Below are 20,498 nucleotides of genomic sequence, written 5' to 3' on the forward strand. Positions count from 1 at the left end.
ACATTGCTCGACAGCTGAGCTTTACTGGAGTGACCTTCAAAATTGAGGAAGTTCTTCTTTCTCAGAGCTATGTTAAAATGTATAACAAAGCAGTCAAACTGGTGAGCATGTTTTTATTAACTCTTAGTACTTTTAATGTACCTGATAATGTATCTGTTAGCCAATTTTGTCCAGTCAGGAGTATATTTTGTCCAGTATACTCCTGTCAGCTCACAGGAGTATATTTCTGCTATAAAACAACAGATAAATCACTGGTTCCTTATTTTCCCAATTTTCTCTTTGTTAAAGTAATTTATAAAAAATAGCCATTTATTTTGGTTGTATAGTTTTTAAAATCACAATGTAACTGTTTCCTAAAATGACTGCATTAGTTAATAAGAATTTTGGGACAGCTCTATGTGAGCGTCCTAAAAAACATTTGTTTAGAGATTCCCAAGTTACTGAAAATGCTTCGTTGAGTTCATGTTAAATGGTGTCTTGCACTTTATTTTGATTGAATTAGTCATTTTAAAATCACACTCAAAAGATTGAAATATCTAAAATGTTGATTGTGCACCTTCAGTGGGTCATCGCCAGAGAGCGGTTTCAGCAAGCTGCAGATCTGATTGATGCTGAGCAACGAATGAAAAAATCCATGTGGGGTCAGTTCTGGTCTGCTCACCAGAGATTTTTCAAATACTTGTGCATAGCATCCAAAGTTAAGAGGGTTGTTCAACTAGCTCGAGAAGAAATCAAGAATGGAAAAGTAAGGTTCATCTTTGGTTATGTGTTTTAGTCTTTTGGGTGTTGAGCCTTTCTACTTAAAAAAGCCTTTTTTTCTAAAGGGTACTTGTAAAAAATATTAACATAGTAAGACTTTAAAAAATGCATTTTTAAGATAATAAAAGCAATACGTGTTTATAAAGAATTTGGATAGCTCAGAAAAGTATAAACAAACATCACTATAATTTGGCTAACCATAGATGTAACAACTGATAACACATGGATATATATATTACATTAAGGTGTTTTCCTTTTTGGTAAATACATATTTAGTTAAAGCACAAAGAACTGGGGCAGGGGCTTCAGTAGTGTCCACTGTTGTAATACTGTTTCCTAGATAAGTGTATTACATGTAGCATGTCTCAAATATATGTAGAATAAATAAATTGGTACACACATACAGTAATGGGTAATTCTTGTTTGAAATCTTTTTTTAAACTAAATATTTAAAATAAGTCTTAAGAAACCACGTAGATATTTTTATTTATAATTAATAATATTCTTTTTTGCCTCCAGTGTGTTGTAATTGGTCTGCAGTCTACGGGAGAAGCTAGAACATTAGAAGCCTTGGAAGAGGGTGGAGGAGAATTGAATGATTTCGTTTCAACTGCCAAGTAATGTTTATGGTTTTGAGTTTTTACTTAGATTAGTTTAAATGTTGGCATTTCCTGGAGGCAAAATTTTGCGTTTTAAAGTTTTTCTGATTTTAGTTTTTATGGTCCTGTGTATGCATAACAACATGTCTATTGGAAAACAAAAACATAGAAATGCTGAAATGTTAAGTATTTTGACAATATTATGTCCAGTATTTGGACTAACTGAAGGGCTTGATTTTTGTTTGTTTTGTACATCTTGGAAATCTGACAGCTTGGTTTAAGATACTCAGTTTTGTTTTGGCTTTGTGTATTGGAAACTACCATTATCCAAAGGAGCAGTATAGTTTAGTTTGCCCTAGTTTAGTATGCTCTAATATAAACATTGCAAATAATCCTGAGATAGTCAAAAGAGATTTTAAAAATGTTTTTAGACACTGTTTTTCAGTTTGTTTGCCTAACAGACAGTTCTACTCTGGTAGCAAAATTAACAAAATAACTTTTGCTGCCATGCTATCTTTTGCCTTAGGGGACACATTCAAGTGGCTCATTTTAAGATAGATATAACTTAAAACTACTTTTAAAAGCAAAACATGCACCTGCTAATCTGTATCTTTCCTGTGCTTGCCTGCCTAGTATTGCCTCTGAAATGATAGGCACTAGTTACAGGGAGCTATTAAGAGTTGAAGTGGCTAGTCCAAATTGAGATGACCTTTAAGTATGAAATAGACACCAGGTTTCAAAGACTTAAAGAAATATAATGTAAAACATTTCATTGATTACATTTTAAAGCGATATGTTAAGTTAAATAAAATATTAAAGTTAGTTTCACAAGTTTTCTTCTACTTTTTAATGTAGCTACTAGAAAGTGTAAAAATTATGCTTGGGTTGCACTGTATTTCAGTTGGACAGTCTTGGCCTAGAATATTAAAATTCATTTGAGCTGGATTATCAGTATTTTGTAAGATTGAATAAAATGTACTTTTCATTTTTTATTTTTTAAAAATTTATTTTATTTCATTTTTATTTATTTTTAAAATTTTTTCTTGGCTGTGTGTGTCTTCATTGCTGCACGGGGGCCACTCCTCGCTGCAGCGCACGGGCCTCACATTGCGGCAGCCTCTCGCGCTGCAGAGCACGGGCTCCAGGCACGTGGGCTTCAGTAGTTGTGGCACGTGGGCTCAGTAGTTGTGGCTGGCTTGAGGGCTCTAGAGCGCAGGCTCAGCAGTTGTGGTGCATGGGCTCCATTGCTCCGCAGCATGTGGGATCCTCCCGGACCAGGGCTCGAACCTGTGTCCCCTGCATTGGCTAGGGCGGATTCCCAACCACTGTGCCACCAGGGAAGCCCCAAATGTATTTTTTAGTAAGACATAGATTTTATTATTTGTAACTCTTGCATGTACCTGAAAATGGAAAATATATGTGAAATAAATTGGTTAAAGGATTGTTAAAGTCCTTTACATTCAGAATCCAACTCTTTTGAATCACTTGTTGACTCGAGTCACTGTTGTGCAATTTTTCTTCACGGAGTCTTCCTCTGTGCAGCAGTTCTGAAAAAGAATCAGGAACCATTGGTGCTGAGTTCCTAACAGCTTTACAGTTATGTGGAGCTAACCTACTTTTGATATCCAATTTGGAAATGCTGCTAATAAAGTATACTTATTTTAAACAAATACATTCAGTAAGATTTTATGTATAATAAACTATTTTGCATACTGAGCCACTAACTGTCACTTTTTCTCTCTTCGAACAGAGGAGTGTTGCAGTCACTCATTGAAAAACACTTCCCTGCTCCAGACAGGAAAAAACTTTATAGTTTGCTAGGAATCGATTTGACAGCTCCAAGTAACAACAGCTCACCAAGAGATAGTCCTTGTAAGGAAAATAAAATAAAGAAGCGGAAAGGTGGGTACTTTTCTTTAAATGGTGCTGGAAGTAGTATAAATTTGAGCATCTTGATGCAAGCTGTATTTTGGGAATGTACTGCCTTCCTTGAATTGGCTCATGTAGTTTTTTTTTTTTTTTTAAGGAAGTGTCTTTCTTTCTTCCTCCCTCCCTCCCTCCCTTCCTCCCTCCCTGCCTCCCTTCCTTCCTCCCTTCCTTCCTTTCTTTTTATGGCCGCACCACATGGCTTGCAGAATCTTAGTTCCCTGACCAGGGATTGAACCTTGGGCCATGGCCATGAAAGCACGGAGTCCTAACCACTGGACCACCAGGGAATTCCCTTGGCTCATGTAGTTTTTGAATGCACAAGTAACCCCATTTTAAATTGGGGCTTTAACGATTTGACTGGTGCTGAGTAGGCACTGTATTGAGCACTGCGCACACATGATCTCATTCAACTTGCAAGGGATCCGTATGAAAGTAGGTTATATTTTTTCAGTTTTATAGACAGAGGAAGCTAAGGCACAGAAAGACTAAATGGTTAAGCGATATCCCCAGGTTGGCACAACTACTGGGTGATAAATGGGGAACCAAAATCCGGGCCTTTCTATTGTCAATGCTGTGTGTGTGAGTGTGTGTTTATATAGTCTTCTTTAAAGAGACTTTTGTTAGTTTATTATTTAATTATTAGGAATACACTCATCTTTGTTTGTTAGACATCTTATAATAATACAAACTTGGGTTTGTGTTTAGGTGGTTACTAAGTAAGCTCTTTGACTTTCAGAAGGTAACTTCTCAGGCTCTCTTTCTCTAAAATGGTGATAATAACTCATATTGTGAAGACTATCATACTGTGTGTTCTAAACACAGTGCCTGACACTTTAACCTTACCTTTCATCGGTTCTAAGAAATGCTTTTTTTTCCCTTACGTTTTTAATATGCCTGAAAGTAGGTTGGCTATTATAATATAATTGACAGTATTTTTTAATTTTAGTGGCACAAAAAGTAAAGCTGAGTCCTGGAGTCAGTAACAGAGTAGTCAGATAGATAGATGGTCATGTTTCCCTTTTTTGAATTATGTTCTCACCATCATTAATATGTGAACATTTTAATGTTCTGCTTAGTTTTGGTTGGTTTATTCCAGATATCTTTTATGAATATTCAGTAAGATAATTCAGATCAGCACCTTGTTTGACTTTTAAAAATGTAGTTTTATAGATTAGTTTTTTTAGTATTCCATAAAGTATTTGCATATTTTATAAATCTGTAATTATTAGGCCTCTTCTCTCAACCTGATACACAAATTGTGACAATGCCAGAGATTCTGTTTCATCTCTGTTGTCTTGAGATGTTTATTTTGAAACTTGTGCACTTGAAGGCTGTCTTGCATTTGTACTTATGTACCTGATTTCTTCTTAAGAATAATTGAATATAACCTGATTTCTTATAGGAATCCAAAAGGCTAGCTCTTGTTTATGAATTTTTAATTGTTCTTATATACTTACACAAATGCTGTTTTTCTTCATTTCTCATTTGAGTTAACTAAGTGTATTAGCTCATGAACTAAATGTAGCTTCCTGGATCTTTAGAACAGTGTGTTTGGGCTGACTCTCTTGTTTGGGGTTTGAGGATAGGTGAAGAAATAACTCGAGAATCCAAAAAAGCAAGAAAAATAGGTGGCCTTACTGGTAGCAGTTCTGATGATAGTGGAAGTGAATCTGATGCCTCCGATAATGAAGAAAGTGACTACGAGAGCTCTAAAAACATGAGTTCTGGAGATGACGATGATTTCAACCCATTTAGAGATGAGTCTAGTGAGGATGATGAAGATGGTGAGTTCATGAATCTATTAAATGTAAGCTAAAGGATAGTTATTTCTGTGTATTTGTTTATTTATTTTTGGCTGCGTTGGGTCTTAGTTGCGCCAGGCGGGATCTTTTGTCGCGGCGTGCGGGCTTCTCTCTAGTGTGGCACGCAGGCTGCAGAGCACATGGGCTCTGGTTGCGGCACACGAGCTTAGTTGCCCTGTGGTATGTGGGATCTTAGTTCCCTGACCAGGGATCAAACCTGCATCCTCTGTAATTGGAAGGCAGATTCTTAATCGCTGGACCACTAGGGACGTCCCTATTTCTGTGTATTTGAAATGGGGTATTGTACTAAAACCTTTTTTTTCCTATAGAAATCATCACACAGATTCTAATCTTTGCTTGGTGGCAGCTCCAAGCTTGTCTGTCTTCTGGAGGTTCAGCATATTTATGTGAGATCATGACCTCAATTTTGTGCACTTAAGTATAACCTCAAACCATGGAATTTACCTCATGGTGTATGGGTGTACTGGACCTCTGAAGTTGGTGGTGGTTTACAAGTTGTCGCTCAACAATACAAAAAAACTCAACGGTTGTTTCCTTTGGAAATTCTGTACTTGTGTTAACAAATGATTTGATACGTGTCTTTCCTTAATTTTCAGATCCCTGGTTAATCAGAAAGGACCACAAGAAAAACAAAGATAAAAAAAAAAAGAGAAGTATAGATCCAGATTCTATTCAAAGTGCCTTATTAGCATCAGGTCTTGGATCAAAACGACCTAGTTTTTCTTCTACACCAGTAATTTCACCTGCTCCTAACAGTGCACCAGGTATCCATGTGGAAGCTTGCTTTGTCTGTGAAATGTACTTTTAAACAAAACAAATATTTAAACTTTGTACTGATTTTTAACAAATGTACTTCATCTAGCTAACAGTAACACCAACAGCAACAATAGCCTTATAACAAGTCAGGATGCCGTGGAAAGGGCCCAGCAGATGAAGAAAGACCTACTTGATAAACTAGAAAAATTAGCTGAAGACCTCCCTCCTAATACCCTGGATGAACTTATTGATGAACTTGGTGGCCCTGAGAATGTTGCTGAGGTAAATATGACTTGATCAGGGCTGTGTCTCTTCTAGGTAATTTTTTGCCACTTTCAAACCCTTTAGAATAAGTGATATATTTGGTATCATCATATAATTATCTAATATCCTCTATTAGATCTTAGAACCCTTGCTCTACTCTAGTTGTCATCCTAGAGCAAGTAAATTCCTGCCCCTATTATCTTGAATATCTGCCCCAAGACACGGATCTCTGTTATTGCACCTGTCATGCAGTCTTTGTTATCATTGCCGCATGTCTGTTTTCTCCCCTGGAATTTGAACTTTTCAGAACCAGGCACTGTGTTGCAATGTTCTCTCTCCCCCAGTGCCTGATGCAGGACAGGTTGCACAGTACATGCTGGTTTCATTATCCCTTTCACCTCCCACCGAGTTTCTATGTTGGGAGCCCTGAGCTTCATGCACCATAGTCAGCTACATTAATTGTAAGTGACGCTGTTTGGCTTTGCAGATGACTGGCCGCAAGGGGAGGGTTGTAAGCAATGATGATGGAAGTATATCTTATGAGTCAAGATCTGAACTTGATGTCCCTGTGGAAATACTAAATATCACGGAAAAACAAAGATTTATGGATGGAGATAAGGTATGTTTTTCTGGGATGCTTTTTGGCGAAAAGAATAATGCCCATACATTTGGATTAATCTTTAGGTTTTTTCTTTTAATATAAATCATGTCTTTTGAATGTTCTTACTCTATTTTTTTAAGTAAGTACACATAATCACTGAACATTTTACACGTTTTCATTATTTTCTTATAAATCGAATGTGGTGTTTTGTGCATAGAATTAGATGTAGCTCTTGATAGCTTTGGAGGCCTTTGAAGTCTTTAATCAGAATATTGTGTTCTCTCAGGTCATCTTAGTGGCACTACACCTAATGCTACACCCTAGTGTCAGTGTAATCTTGAGTCTAGAAATATATTTAAGCACATGCCCCGATTACTGGGATCCTTTGATCTTGCTGTTTATTGTCTTGCTCTGCCATGTCCTATTGAGACGATTTACTCTGAATGGTTGTAGATTACACTTGCGTAACTGACCACTGCAGAGGTCGTGGTCACCTTCAGAGGCCCTTTCTGTATGCTCTTATTGTTAAGTAAACTTCATCAATTTTCAGATTCTCAGATCAGTTCTTCCTCCATCTAGTCGGAATTGCTATAAGCGTTTTGCTAAAAAATAGGTAGGAGCACCACTTCAACCTCCTTCCTTAATCTAAAGGGGGTAGAATAAAATCTTATCTCTTTATCCACATTTTGCTTTGTATTTCAAAATTTTTTTGCCTCTGCAACTAGAAAATAGACAGTAGCTATTACCATTATCAAAGTTGTCTTTTAAATGTATTTAAAAGCTCATGTTACATATTTTAAAGATTATAGGTAGAGGTATTATCAGTTATTTTAAGTACTTGTTTCGTTAGTAATTTAGGCCCATGTGCGTTAGAAATTGCATTAGTTGGGATCAGATTTGGCTGTTAAGTGACAGAAAATCCAAAATCATATTCGCTTAAAGTGGAAGTTCATTTCTCTCATGTACAAGTTTGAGTAGGTGGACCAGGACTGGTATGACCCCTTGAAGTCTAGGTCTCTTCTGTCTTGTTCCTTTAATATGCAGCCTTCCATTTCCTAGTTACCTCCATATTTCAGGTTCAGTCATCACACCTCTACATTTCAGCCAGCAGAGAGAAAAAAAGAGGAGGGGAAGGGCATATCTTTGATTAGGGACATTTCCTGGACGTTGTTCAGGTGACCTACTGGCTGGAGTGTGCCCACACTTAGCTGTAAGGGAGACTGCGAAATGTAATCTTGATTCTGGGTGTCCTTGTAACCATGTACAGCTAAAACTGAGAGTTAGGAAGTAAAGGAGAATACGTATTGGTGGATGTTTCCCCACCTCTCTTTGTGCAGAAGTGATCTTTTGTTCTTTTTTCCTTACATTTGATACAGAATATTGCTATCATCTCAGAAGCTGCCAGCTCAGGTATTTCATTACAAGCAGATAGGAGAGCTAAAAATCAAAGGCGAAGAGTTCATATGACCCTGGAATTACCATGGAGTGCTGATAGAGCAATTCAGCAGTTTGGTAAGTTCCTACACTGAGTTTCACTTCATAGCCAGGAATTACTGGGGAAATATTTTAATGCTAGATATACTAAACTTGACACATATGTAGGTTTTGGAGATGTTTGTGTATTGCATATACCTTAAAATATAGAGGGCATCATGAATTTATTTCTTGGCTGTTTTAAAAGCTGTAAAAGACCTATGGTAGGGCTTTCTGGCATTATATTCAAGAATGGGGCTCCTCAGGAGTATCTTCATTGTAGATTTCCAAGGGTGTTATCCATGTCAGAGCAGCTGCCACTTGATGTCTTTTTCAACCCCCAGTAGCTTCATTGAGGGCACATTGCTCCTCCCTTCCCTTCCATCTTCATGTCCCTGTGACCTGGTGATTTAAAACAACAACAACAACAATTTTGGGAGAATCCAGAGCAGCTGTGCGTCAGCAACATTGTGGTCAACTAAACTGGGGTAGCACCAGTAATGTGTTTATCATTTAATAATTTTATGGAGTTTCTGCTCCCCCATAAGTGGGAGTAAGGTTCTGAATACAGATGTTGTTCAAGTTGGCGTTTTTGATTTTGTGCCTTTTGGGGAGTTAGGGTAATTGTTACATTCTTTAATTTTTCTTCTGATTTAAAGATTTCTGGATACCAGCTTACTGTTAAGTGCTGGGAATAGGTCTCAGAATATTAGTATCTAGAGAGCACAATCAGCGAATTTTTTTTTTTTTTTTTTTTTTTGTCATTACAGGACGAACTCATAGATCAAACCAAGTTACTGCTCCGGAATACGTCTTTCTGATTTCTGAATTGGCAGGAGAACAAAGATTTGCATCTATTGTTGCTAAAAGACTTGAGAGTTTGGTAAGTTTTTGAGTTATATAGATGTGTGTAAAAGATGATATATGTTAACCTGTCTTCTGTGCCTTGATTGGAGATTTTATGTTTGGATAGGGTGCGCTTACACATGGAGACAGAAGAGCAACAGAATCCAGAGATCTGAGTAGGTTCAACTTTGATAATAAGGTACATTTCAGCTTTCACTATCTGTGAAAAATGATTGCAGTGTATGGTGTCTGTAAGGAACAGAAAGGGAAAGTGGTTGCTGTTTAAAACTTAAAGCTGTCTCCTCTTATGGTTTTGCTATAAAGTCATGGCTAGTCCTATAAGACACGTGGCAGTTAGATCTTTGGTGATCAACTGTGCAATATAATCATCTTCTCATTCCTATTGGAAAATAAGATTATAATAAATACTTGTGGATGAATGAAGTGTGAGTTCCCAGAAGTAAAGAAAGTTGTTTATTTATGGAATGCCTGCTGTGTACAAAGGTGTGAATGAGGCACTAGGCAGTGTAAAATATATATAAAAATAATTGAGTCCTGCTATTTTTGACTCTTTGGTACAATAATAGTTTTTATAGCATTCACTTGGTCATGTGGTTGAAGAGTATCCAAATACTGAAACTTGTTAAATTTATTTGGTTTTTATTGCAGTATGGAAGAAATGCTTTAGAAATTGTCATGAAATCCATTGTAAACCTAGATTCTCCTATGGTATCACCACCTCCAGACTATCCTGGAGAATTCTTTAAAGGTAACTTTTAAAAATAATCATAACAAAGGAAAATGAGTACTGACAAGAAGGTACAAAACTCATTCTAACATGTGCTGTTGTTTTTAGTTTTCTTTGGACATAAAATGTATAAAATTTAGAAATTGATAGTTAACAGACACCTAAATTGATGTCTTATAATAAGCAGTAGATTTATTAAATTTTCATTCAGGTGACGTGTTTTTACTCTTGATAGAGTTCGTTGCATGTTGTTTAATACTAGATTACTAGAGGAAAAATGGTTTTGTTAGATTAATTTGAACATGACTATGCCAAATAGCTTTTAAAATTTAAAGTACCTAGGTAAATAATCTGTGGGGGCTAGTGGAGGTACAGATAAAACTGGCCGTGTATTAACTGTTGTTAAAACTGGGTGCTGGGTACCTGTGGTCCGTAGAATATTCTCTTTACATTTGTGTGTATTTAGAAATTTTTATATTTAAAAAAAAGTCCTAAGTAGTGCTATAGAAATTCTTAGATGTATCTTGCAAATCTGAAGAATAGATTTTACCCCATTAATATTAGTAGTCTGGGTGATTTCAGTAGTTCATCAAACTGAAAATATTTTGGAAAATAAACAGATGTAAGGTATTTGAAACATTATCCTTATAGAGTTAGCATTTTTTACTAGGAAGTCCTTTCCAATTGAACCCATGTTTAGTGTTGGTAACAGTCCATATTGACATAGCTGGCAGGGGTGCTTATAATCACTGATGGCATTTAACAAAACAAAAAACCAATAAAGTCTTGGCCCTGTTTTTCTCCCTTTCCCTTTCATTCCCTCTTATTTTCTTTTTGTTTGGTCATTGGAGGGATTGTCAAAAACAACTCCCCAATTTATTTCTAATTCTAAAAAATTACATGTTTTTTATTCATTATAAGTGATGAAAACAATCTAAAAGTGAATAATGAGGAGCCCATACCCTCTCCTTAACTACCTGCTACCTACCAGTCTCACCTGCTGAGGTTAACAAATGTTGACAGTCTGAACAGGGGCAGCCTTAACACACCTTTATCCATTTGTCTAAACACAGAGCTTTTTAAAAAAAAAAACATGTTAATATTACTTGCAACGTACTTTTCTCACTTGGTACATCACAGGCATCCCTTACAAATCAATAGCTATAGTACTAACACATATTTTAACAGTTGTGTAATATTCTACATCTAGCTTATGTAACAGTTTTTCCCTTGTTGATGTTCAAGTGGCTTTCATTTTTTTGCATCACAAACAGTGCTGGAATTATAGCAGCTATCCTTCTATTCAGGAATTTCCTCCCATAGGATGGATTCCCAAAATGAGGATTTTTTGCATTGGAGCTCTTTGGCTACAGAGTTGTCATCTTCTGCAGAATCTACACATTTTGAGCATGTAGCAGTCTAGCTGATTAAATAAATGCGTAAATAGGATATAATTATGCTTCCTGTTGATCCTTTTCTCTTTCTTAAACCCTTTTTACTGTAAGTCTGGGTTAGATCCTGGACACAAATACTTTTTAAAAGTTTTATAAACTGTCCTCTTAGTAACGTAATTCAGAACATGTTGACAGTTATACACGTTGCTTATCTTCTGCATCGCCTTGTCAGTACTGATAGGTAACGTTTGGAAAGGAAGCATGATTATTTCCTTATATAAATTATTTAATCAGTATCCTGCTGTATGTTCGAAGTTGTTTAGATTCTGTGGGTGACAGCTTTGTAGCCAAGGATCTCCACTGCCAAGGGTTGTTGTTGAAAAGGTACGACATTTTAGTGAAATAATAAAATATAATGTGAGGTTTGAGTATTCTAGGATTTTAAAGATCTTTAGGGGCTGTGGGTTCCATTTAATTCAGCTAATAGGAACTATGGAAGATACATAGACTGTGTCTTATATGCTAGAACTTGATCTAATTTGATTAGTCAGTTAACAGCTCATTGAGTTATTTGGGCTATAAGGTTTATTTTTTGTTTGTTTTAATTTATTTTTATTTTTGGCTGTATTGGGTCTTCGTTGCTGTTTGCAGGCTTTCTCTAGTTGTGGCGAGTGGGTTTCTCACTGCAGTGGTGCAGTGGCTTCTCTTGTTGTGGAGCATGGGCTCTAGGCGTGCGGGCTCCAGTAGTTGTGGTTCGCGGGCTCTAGAGCACAGGCTCAGTAGTTGTGGCGCACGAGCCTAGTTGTTCCACGGCATGTGGGATCTTCCCGGACCAGGGCTCTAACCCGTGTCCCCTGCATTGGCAGGCGGATTCTTAACCACTGCGCCACCAGGGAAGCCCTGGGCTATAAGGTTTTTTATAAATTTGTTTTATTACAGATGTTCGACAAGGACTGATAGGAGTTGGCCTGATAAATGTAGAAGATCGTTCAGGAATTCTTACTCTAGATAAAGGTAATGGTATGACTTTTGTATGTATGTTCATAACTGTTGCTGTATCATTATAGCCCATTTTGTTGTTTATACTTTGGTCAAGTTGAAGGGGAAGCTTCAAGTCTCTAGGTCTCAATCCCTCATTACTGAGTGCTCACAGAGCATTCTGGGTGGTTTTTGCTATGAATAACTATGGTTATTCAAGAAATTAAATCTCTATTCTCTCTACATAGCAGCAGTTCTCAAACCAGGTTGCGTATATGATCAGCTGTTGAGTTTTTAAAAAAGTACTGAAGCCAGGGCAGGAGCTCAGACGTCGGTAATTTTCCAGAAGCTCCTGGGCATTCTTACTTGTGCAGCCAAAGTTGAGCTTCACTGACTTAACAGCACTTAAACTTTATGGGTTAAGACTTAATGTTGGAAAACTAACATTCTGTTGTGCTAAATTATATTCATACCTTCAGTAAGCGAAGCTGAAGATGCAAAAATTCAATTTGGCAAACATCTTTTGAGCATGTAGTATAGTCGTGCTAATTGCTAGAGGTAGAAGCGGTCGAAGTATAGCCCTGTTCTGGGAACGGTACAGGAGTTGTGAGGGAAGTCTTAGAGAAGAAAGTGAGACTCTTACTAGGCTGAGATGAATAAATTTTTTAAATTGCCATTTGAATGCATTAAATCTTTCATACACTCTTGTCATTGCAGATTATAACAACATAGGAAAATTCTTAAATAGAATTTTGGGCATGGAGGTGCATCAGCAGAATGCGTTATTTCAGTATTTTGCAGACACACTTACTGCAGTTGTTCAAAATGCCAAAAAAAATGGAAGATATGATATGGGAATCTTAGGTAAGTTGGGAAATTTTTAAAACATGTATTCTTTTTTTCTTTCTTTTTAATTAATTAATTAATTTTATTTTTGGCTGCATTGGGTTTTCTTTGCTGCACATGGGGTTTCTGTAGTTGCAGTAAGCGGGAGATACTCTTCGTTGTGGTGCCTGGGCTTCTTGTTGCCGTGGCTTCTCTTGTTGCAGAGCATGAGCTCTAGGTGCACGGGCTTCAGTAGTTGTGGCACGCGAGCTCTAGAGCACAGGCTCAGTAGTTGTGGCGCATGGGCCTAGTTGCTCTGCGGCATGTGGGATCTTCCCCGACCAGGGCTCGAACCCGTGTCCCCTGCATTGGCAGGTGGATTCTTAACCACTGCGCCACCAGGGAAGCCTGTCATATGTATTATTGATGAAAAATTTTTTTTATACTTATATGTTGCTTTTTCTTGTTCAAGATCTTGGTTCTGGAGATGAAAAAGTGAGGAAAAGTGATGTTAAGAAGTTTCTGACTCCAGGATATTCAACCTCTGGCCATGTAGAATTATACACGGTAAGTTTAGAAAACGTGCACATTCAAGTATAATATCATTTTCTGGTAAGCATTCTCCGAAGTGAGTTTAATTTAAATTTTATTATTATTTTTTTTTACAGATAAGTGTAGAGAGGGGAATGTCCTGGGAGGAAGCTACCAAGATTTGGGCTGAGTTGACAGGACCAGATGATGGCTTTTATTTGTCATTGCAAGTAAGGCTTGTTTCCCTTAAATGTTAGTTGTTAAGATGTGTAATGTGTTTTCATTGCCAGCATTGTAATTACCTGTTCGCTTTGTGCTGATTTTCCAATTGTATTTAGCTTTCTGTGTTTTGATAATTTATCACTGTAATTGTGATATATTTTTATTTAATACGTTTTGAGGAGTATTATTAAATGCTAGTTTTAAATTATTACTTATTGGGGAATTCCCTGGTGGTCCAGTGGTTACTATTCCACACTTCCACTGCAGGGGGCACAGGTTTGATCCCTGGTCAGGGAATTAAGATCCTGCATACTGCGTGGTGTGGGCAAAAAAAAAAATGTTTACATATTATTAGTAAATTGAACCCTTTTTTTCCATAATATAGTGAGTGACCTTCTTTAGTCATAATAATGCTTTATGTCTTCAAGATTCAGTTTTCAGTTATTGGTGTAACTACATTCATTGGTTTAGTATTTGCCTGTGGACAGAGCTAAGGAGAGAGGATGTGTGAGTGTGTATGTGTGTGTGTGCACGTGTGTGTACGTGTTTACATTTAGACATATACATATACACACACAAATGAATGCATATTTATTTGTCCTGATCAAAACTATGGAATTTTGGGGCTTCCCTGGTGGCGCAGTGGTTGAGAGTCCGCCTGCTGATGCAGGGGACACGGGTTCGTGCCCCGGTCCGGGAAGATCCCATATGCCGCGGAGCGGCTGGGCCCGTGAGCCATGGCCGCTGAGCCTGTGCTTCTGGAGCCTGTGCTCCGCAACGGGAGAGGCCACAACAGTGAGAGGCCCACGTACCACAAAAAACAAACAAACAAAAAATGTGGAATTTTAATCTTATCTCTTCTCTGATTTTTTTTTTTAATTTATTTTATTTTTGGCTGTGTTAGGTCTTCATTGCTGTGCGCGGGCTTTCTTTAGTTGCAGCGACTGGGGCCTACTCTGTGGTGCGCGGGCTTCTCGTTGTGGTGGCTTCTCTTGTTGAGAGGCATGAGCTCTAGGTGCGTGGGCTTCAGTAGTTGTGGCACGTGGTCTCAGTAGTTGTGGCACACGGGCTCTAGAGCACAGGCTCAGTAGTTGTGGCAGACGGGCTTAATTGCTCCGCCGCATGTGGGATCTTTCCAGACCAGGGCTGAACCTGCGTCCTCTGCATTGGCAGATGGATTCTTAACCACTGCGCCACCAGGGAAGACCTTTCTCTGAAATTTTGGTCTTCTTTCTTCCACACTAATAATCCCTGTTCTTCAGGGCACACAGGATGATAGAATATCATGGATACTATGCCCCAGTATTTTGAAAATATTTTTGTTGTAATAACTTTCTTTGCATAAGCTTACTTTATGCTATTTAAAAAATAGTTATACTGTTTCTGCACGTCAACATATGGCAATTATATAGTATACTCTTCTTCTTTTTTTTTTCTGCGGTACGCGGGCCTCTCACTGTTGTGGCCTCTCCCGTTGTGGAGCACAGGCTCCGGACGCGCAGGCTCAGGGGCCATGGCTCACGGGCCTAGCCGCTCTGCGGCATGTGGGAGCTTCCCGGACCGGGACACGAACCCGTGTCCCCTGCATCGGCAGGCGGACTCTCAACCACTGCACCACCAGGGAAGCCCTATACTCTTCTTTTAACCCTTAATTAATCTTAGTTCTACAGGTAATTAATTTATAATTAAAGCTCACCACTCACTCACTAGTCCTTAGGTTAATATCTCTCTAGTTATTTTGTCTGAACCCATTATGTAGTAGATTCAGGAAGGGCTTATGGAAACATTACTCCCTGAATTCTTACGTGCTGGTAAGTTTGTGCCTTTGTACTTGAAAGACAAATTTTACCAGACATGAAATCTTTTTTTTTTGCGGTACGCGGGCCTCTCACTGTTGTGGCCTCTCCTGTTGCGGAGCACAGGCTCCAGACGCGCAGGCTCAGCGGCCATGGCTCACGGGCACAGCCGCCCCGCGGCATGCGGGATCCTCCTGGACCGGGGCACGAACCCACGTCCCCTGCATCGGCAGGCAGACTCCCAACCACTGCGCCACCAGGGAAGCCCAGACATGAAATCTTTAGTTCACGTTTTCTTTTCTTGGATATCTTAAAGATGCTGCTACTTATTCTTTTGAGATAGAGTTGCTGTCAAAAAAAATTTTTTTTTAATTATTTTTATTTTGGGCTGCATTGGGGCTTCATTGCTGGGCGTGGGCTTTCTTTAGTTGAGGCGAGCAGGGGCTACTCTTTGTTGCGGTGCGCGGGCTTCTCATTGCGGTGGCTTCTCTTGTTGCAGAGCACGGGCGCTAGGCGCGTGGGCTTCAGTAGTTGCAGCATGTAGGCTTCAGTAGTTGTGGCTCACGGGCTCTAGAGTGCAGTCTCAGTAGTTGTGGCGCACGGGCTTAGTTGCTCTGCAGCATGTGGGATCTTCCCAGACCAGGGCTTGAACCTGTGTCCCTGCATTGGCAGGCAGATTCTTAACCACTGCGCCACCAGGGAAGTTCTCTACGTTTTGTTAACTTTTTAAAATTATGGTAAAATATATAACAAAGTTTGCCATTTTATCCATTTTAAAGTGTATGATTTAGTGTCATTAATTATATTCACAATGTTGTGCCAACATCACCATTAAACAGTAGCTTTCCCCTGGCCTGATAACCTTTGATCTATTTTTTGTCTATGAGTTTGCGTATCTTGGTACCTCATATAAGTGGAATCGTGCAGTATGTGACCGTTGTGTCTGGCTTCTTTCACTCGGCATAATGTTTTCAAGGTTCGTCCATGTTGTAGAATGTGTCATAACTTCCTTTCTTTTTGTGACTAATATTGCTTTGTATGTGTGTAGCACATTTTACTTTTTATTTGCAAATATTGGGTTGGCCAAAAAGTTCGTTGGGGTTTTTCAGTAAGATGGTACCAAAAACCCGAACGAACTTTTTGGCCAAGCCCTTTATGGAGTGACCAACTGTAAATGAAGACCTGGTTCAAGAACTGCGTAAAGGAGACCAAATATGATGATGCCACAGGCAGAGTGAAACCATAAATAAGCTCTCTAGAGCAGGAATCCCTAAATTTTTTATGTCAGGGGTCAGGTAGTATAAATAGGTTTTGCAGAGAATATGTGGTCTCTGCTGACTATTCTTTGTGGATTTTTTTTTCTTAAATTCTTTAATTGAATTATGTACCCATGAATGCATTATTACACTTGTGAAAAAATTTAAATACAGATAGCACTAAATTTTTTGACCATCATTCCCAGCCACGGTCCCTTCCCACCTTCCCAGAGGTAGCGACCGTTACCAGTTTTGTGTCTATTCTCCCAGACCATTTTCTGTGCATTTAATGCATATGTATTATAGCCATAGGAAACAATTTACTGTTTTAGATGGTTGATTTGTTGTTGGTTATTTTTTTTACACCAATTCTATGATACAGTATCGATCATTCTTTAAATTGCCTTTCTCACTAAACAATCAGTCTTGGAGTGCTTTCTGTATTGATACTTATAGGACTACTTCATTCATTGTGGCTGTTGCATGGTATTCTGTGTTATGAATATACCATGGTTTATTTAGCCTGTGTCGTATTAATTGACTTTTAGGTTGTTTCCATTTTTTCTCTTACAAAGGACATGCTTCTCTATGTACCTGTGTGAGTGTATCTCTAGAGTAGATTCAGAGAAATGGCATCACTGGATCTTAAGATCACTTACTTCTTTCTATGTGTGAATGAGAGGATAAACTCTTTTGAAGATCCTGGAGGAGAAAAAGTTTAGTTCTTAAAAGTCTGAAAAATGATTTTCCCCCCAGCTTTGTTCTTGGCTTCTAGTATTATCTTGAGGTTTCTAGCTAGGGTGGGATGGGTAAAACTGAACAAGTAAAAGGACATATCAGGATTGAGGGGAAAGATAACAAGCAGATTTGGCTGAGTTTAAGTTGCTGCCTTCTCCTTTTTTTTTTTTTAAACATCTTTATTGGAGTATACAATGCTTTACGACATTGCTTTACAATGTTGTGTTAGTTTCTGCTGTATAACAAGATGAATCAGCTATATGTATATCCCCACATCCCCTCCCTCTTGTGCCTCCCTCCCACCCTCCCTAACCTGATAGGAATAGGTTGTAGCACTGATGGAGTAGATGAATTCAGAGGACTGTGGGTGATCAAAAGGCATTATCTTGAAGGTTATATATTTCATTGTAACTTGAAGGAGAGTAACATACAGTAGAGGTAAAATTATTTCCTGTGAAGACCCTTCCTGCCCACTACCTAGATTCTTACCTCTGACCCTGTTGAGGCTGCGAGTCCAGTTTCCTGGACTAGAGGAAGCAAAATTGTCTCCACTGGACATCGTGCTTTAAATCTTATTACTCAACACAATTTTCTAAAGATTGTCTTGCCTCAGAGATAAGGTCCATTAGCCTTCACTTTGGTGAGACCTTGTTCAAGTCGGTTACACAGCAGGTGTTATTCCTTTCACACAGTTTTGTATTTACAAACTCATTTGGCTTTGATCGTGATGTGATGGTGCAAAAAGCAAGCATGTCTTAAAGTGTGCAGTATTGAATATTTATATTTTCTCACCTATTTATTTATTTATTTTTAATAGATAAGAAACAACAAGAAAACTGCCATCTTAGTTAAAGAAGTGAATCCTAAAAAGAAGCTTTTCTTAGTTTATAGACCAAATACTGGGAAACAGCTCAAATTAGAAATTTATGCTGATCTAAAAAAGAAATATAAGAAGGTATTTTTCCATTTGTACATGATGTTATGTATAAATACTTGTTTTATAATAATATATTGCAACTATGTTTATATGTAAATTGTCAATTTTTCCTATTTGATTACTGGAAAATTGTTTCAGAAAAAGTTTTATCAACTCTTGTTAAATTAATATCCCAGTCTTAATGTTATCAACTGTTAGGAAACTTAAAGGTGATTATTTGAAACAGCTTATGTTATCAGAAAAGGAAGTTTCTATAGTGCTAACTACAAAAATTAGAATTTTTTAAATAAAGGGAAGATGTACAAGACTGAAATTCCTTCCCACCAACTCTTGGTTTTACTGTGAACTGCTGTGTTTATATTTTGCAATAATTTCTGGAAAAACAGTGATATCTCTTTTTCCTAACTTTACTATGTTATTTTGTTGTTAGTATTACCTTATATTACTATTATTCCTAGCCATTTTCACTTGCAAACAATTATAATTAAGTTAACTATTTGAAATATTCATTACATGGGAAAAACCTCATGGCAGAGCTTTATGGGTAAAATTCAAATGCAAGCAGTAGTGAAGACCATGTTTTCTGTATAAAGATGGTTTTAAGTTGGCTTTAGAGACCAAATTAGGCAACCAGTTTGTTTAAAACAATACCTTTTCAATGGAATTTTTGTCTTATTTTCACAGGTAGTCTCAGACGATGCCCTGGTCCACTGGTTAGATCAGTATAATTCATCTGCAGATACTTGTACTCATGCTTATTGGTTAGTTTTCATTTTTCTCACCATATATTCCAAAGTATGATCAAGATTTAAACACCCCTTCATTCTTTAGCTATCTGTCCCTATAAGTACACAAGCAGATTATCAATTGCTCGGTGTTGTTTCTTTAAGCAGAGGTACTTGTTGGAAGCCTCTGGACCATGCACTGTTTTAGGTCTCCCCACTGATGCTTTGTTACTTCCAACCAAATGTTGTCTGCCAGCATGGACTTAACTATCATTCTTAGGGTTGAGACTTTTTCCTTCTCCTCTCCTTCCTTCCCTTCCTTTATTTTTTCCTTCCTCCAAAGTTTTATTGGTGTCCCAAATCAGTTTTATTTTTAAGGCTAGGGAACTTCTAGGAAACCACAGAGGTACCTCAAATAGTTAACAGCACTAGAAACTTTGTTGTTGAGCCCTGGAGCTGATCCTGCGTACTACTAGGCTAGCCAGAGGTGTTCTCAAGTCATTATGTTCATTTCAGGGCATTGAAAATGGAGTATCTGGCCCACTTTTTGAAAAGGGATACAGGATATAGATGAATTTTAGCTAGGTTTTTATTTAGACACATGTAGGTAGATAAATTTGCTTTTGTTTATTTGCTGAGGGCTTTTCCACTTACCTGATTTAGAACTGTATATTGGTAGTTTAATACTATGGAAATAACTGGCAGGATTATTTTATAAACTGACATTAATACAGTAAACTAATGGATATTAAAATGACAAATGCTTAAATGGATATCAAGACCAATAAATCAGCCCTTTTATAAGGGAGTCAGGCCCAAGAAATAACTAATTTTAAAATCAGTAGTGATACCTTAAGTTGGACAGGATAATCCAATGTCAGAAGGACTGCAGTCTACAAACTTTATCAGTAAAGGTAAATGACGGTAGGCCGTTTTCCATTTGAAATTAGGGTAGACCTTGTGGGCCTTGTGTGTGTGTGTGTGCGCGTGTGCGTGTGCGCATGTGTGCACGCACATATACATTTTTTTCCTTATTATCTATCCTAGGCGTGGCAATTGCAAAAAAGCAAGTTTGGGATTAGTTTGTGAAATAGGTCTTCGTTGCCGCACATACTATGTATTATGTGGCTCAGTACTGAGTGTCTGGACAAAAGTCGAGGGTGTTCTCGCATCTGTCAGTGGCACAAACGTGAAAATGCAGATAGTTCGGCTAAGAACAGAGGATGGACAGCGGATTGTAGGTGAGTTTTAATTTTTTTTTGGTTTGAGCCTTGAGAAGAAAAATCAGGTCCTGTGTT

At 38.0% G+C, this 20,498-nt stretch overlaps 1 protein-coding gene across 1 annotated transcript in view; it reads left to right on the forward strand.

Annotated features, from left to right (window-relative positions):
- The window catches only part of SBNO1 (strawberry notch homolog 1), a 56,041-nt gene that overhangs the window by 27,278 nt on the left and 8,265 nt on the right, over positions 1-20,498 (forward strand). Inside the window, exons 11-29 of the mRNA XM_060029295.1 lie at positions 3-101; positions 563-745; positions 1,279-1,376; positions 3,109-3,260; positions 4,874-5,071; positions 5,707-5,874; positions 5,973-6,148; positions 6,618-6,749; positions 8,108-8,243; positions 8,975-9,087; positions 9,178-9,249; positions 9,720-9,819; positions 12,132-12,206; positions 12,888-13,034; positions 13,468-13,562; positions 13,664-13,756; positions 18,356-18,493; positions 19,160-19,236; positions 20,248-20,441. Coding sequence (XP_059885278.1) covers positions 3-101; positions 563-745; positions 1,279-1,376; positions 3,109-3,260; positions 4,874-5,071; positions 5,707-5,874; positions 5,973-6,148; positions 6,618-6,749; positions 8,108-8,243; positions 8,975-9,087; positions 9,178-9,249; positions 9,720-9,819; positions 12,132-12,206; positions 12,888-13,034; positions 13,468-13,562; positions 13,664-13,756; positions 18,356-18,493; positions 19,160-19,236; positions 20,248-20,441 — 2,446 coding nt within the window. The remainder of the gene's footprint in view (positions 1-2; positions 102-562; positions 746-1,278; positions 1,377-3,108; positions 3,261-4,873; positions 5,072-5,706; positions 5,875-5,972; positions 6,149-6,617; positions 6,750-8,107; positions 8,244-8,974; positions 9,088-9,177; positions 9,250-9,719; positions 9,820-12,131; positions 12,207-12,887; positions 13,035-13,467; positions 13,563-13,663; positions 13,757-18,355; positions 18,494-19,159; positions 19,237-20,247; positions 20,442-20,498) is intronic.

The sequence above is a fragment of the Delphinus delphis genome, chromosome 13 (assembly GCF_949987515.2).
Source record: "Delphinus delphis chromosome 13, mDelDel1.2, whole genome shotgun sequence".
Taxonomy (NCBI): Eukaryota; Metazoa; Chordata; class Mammalia; order Artiodactyla; family Delphinidae; genus Delphinus; species Delphinus delphis.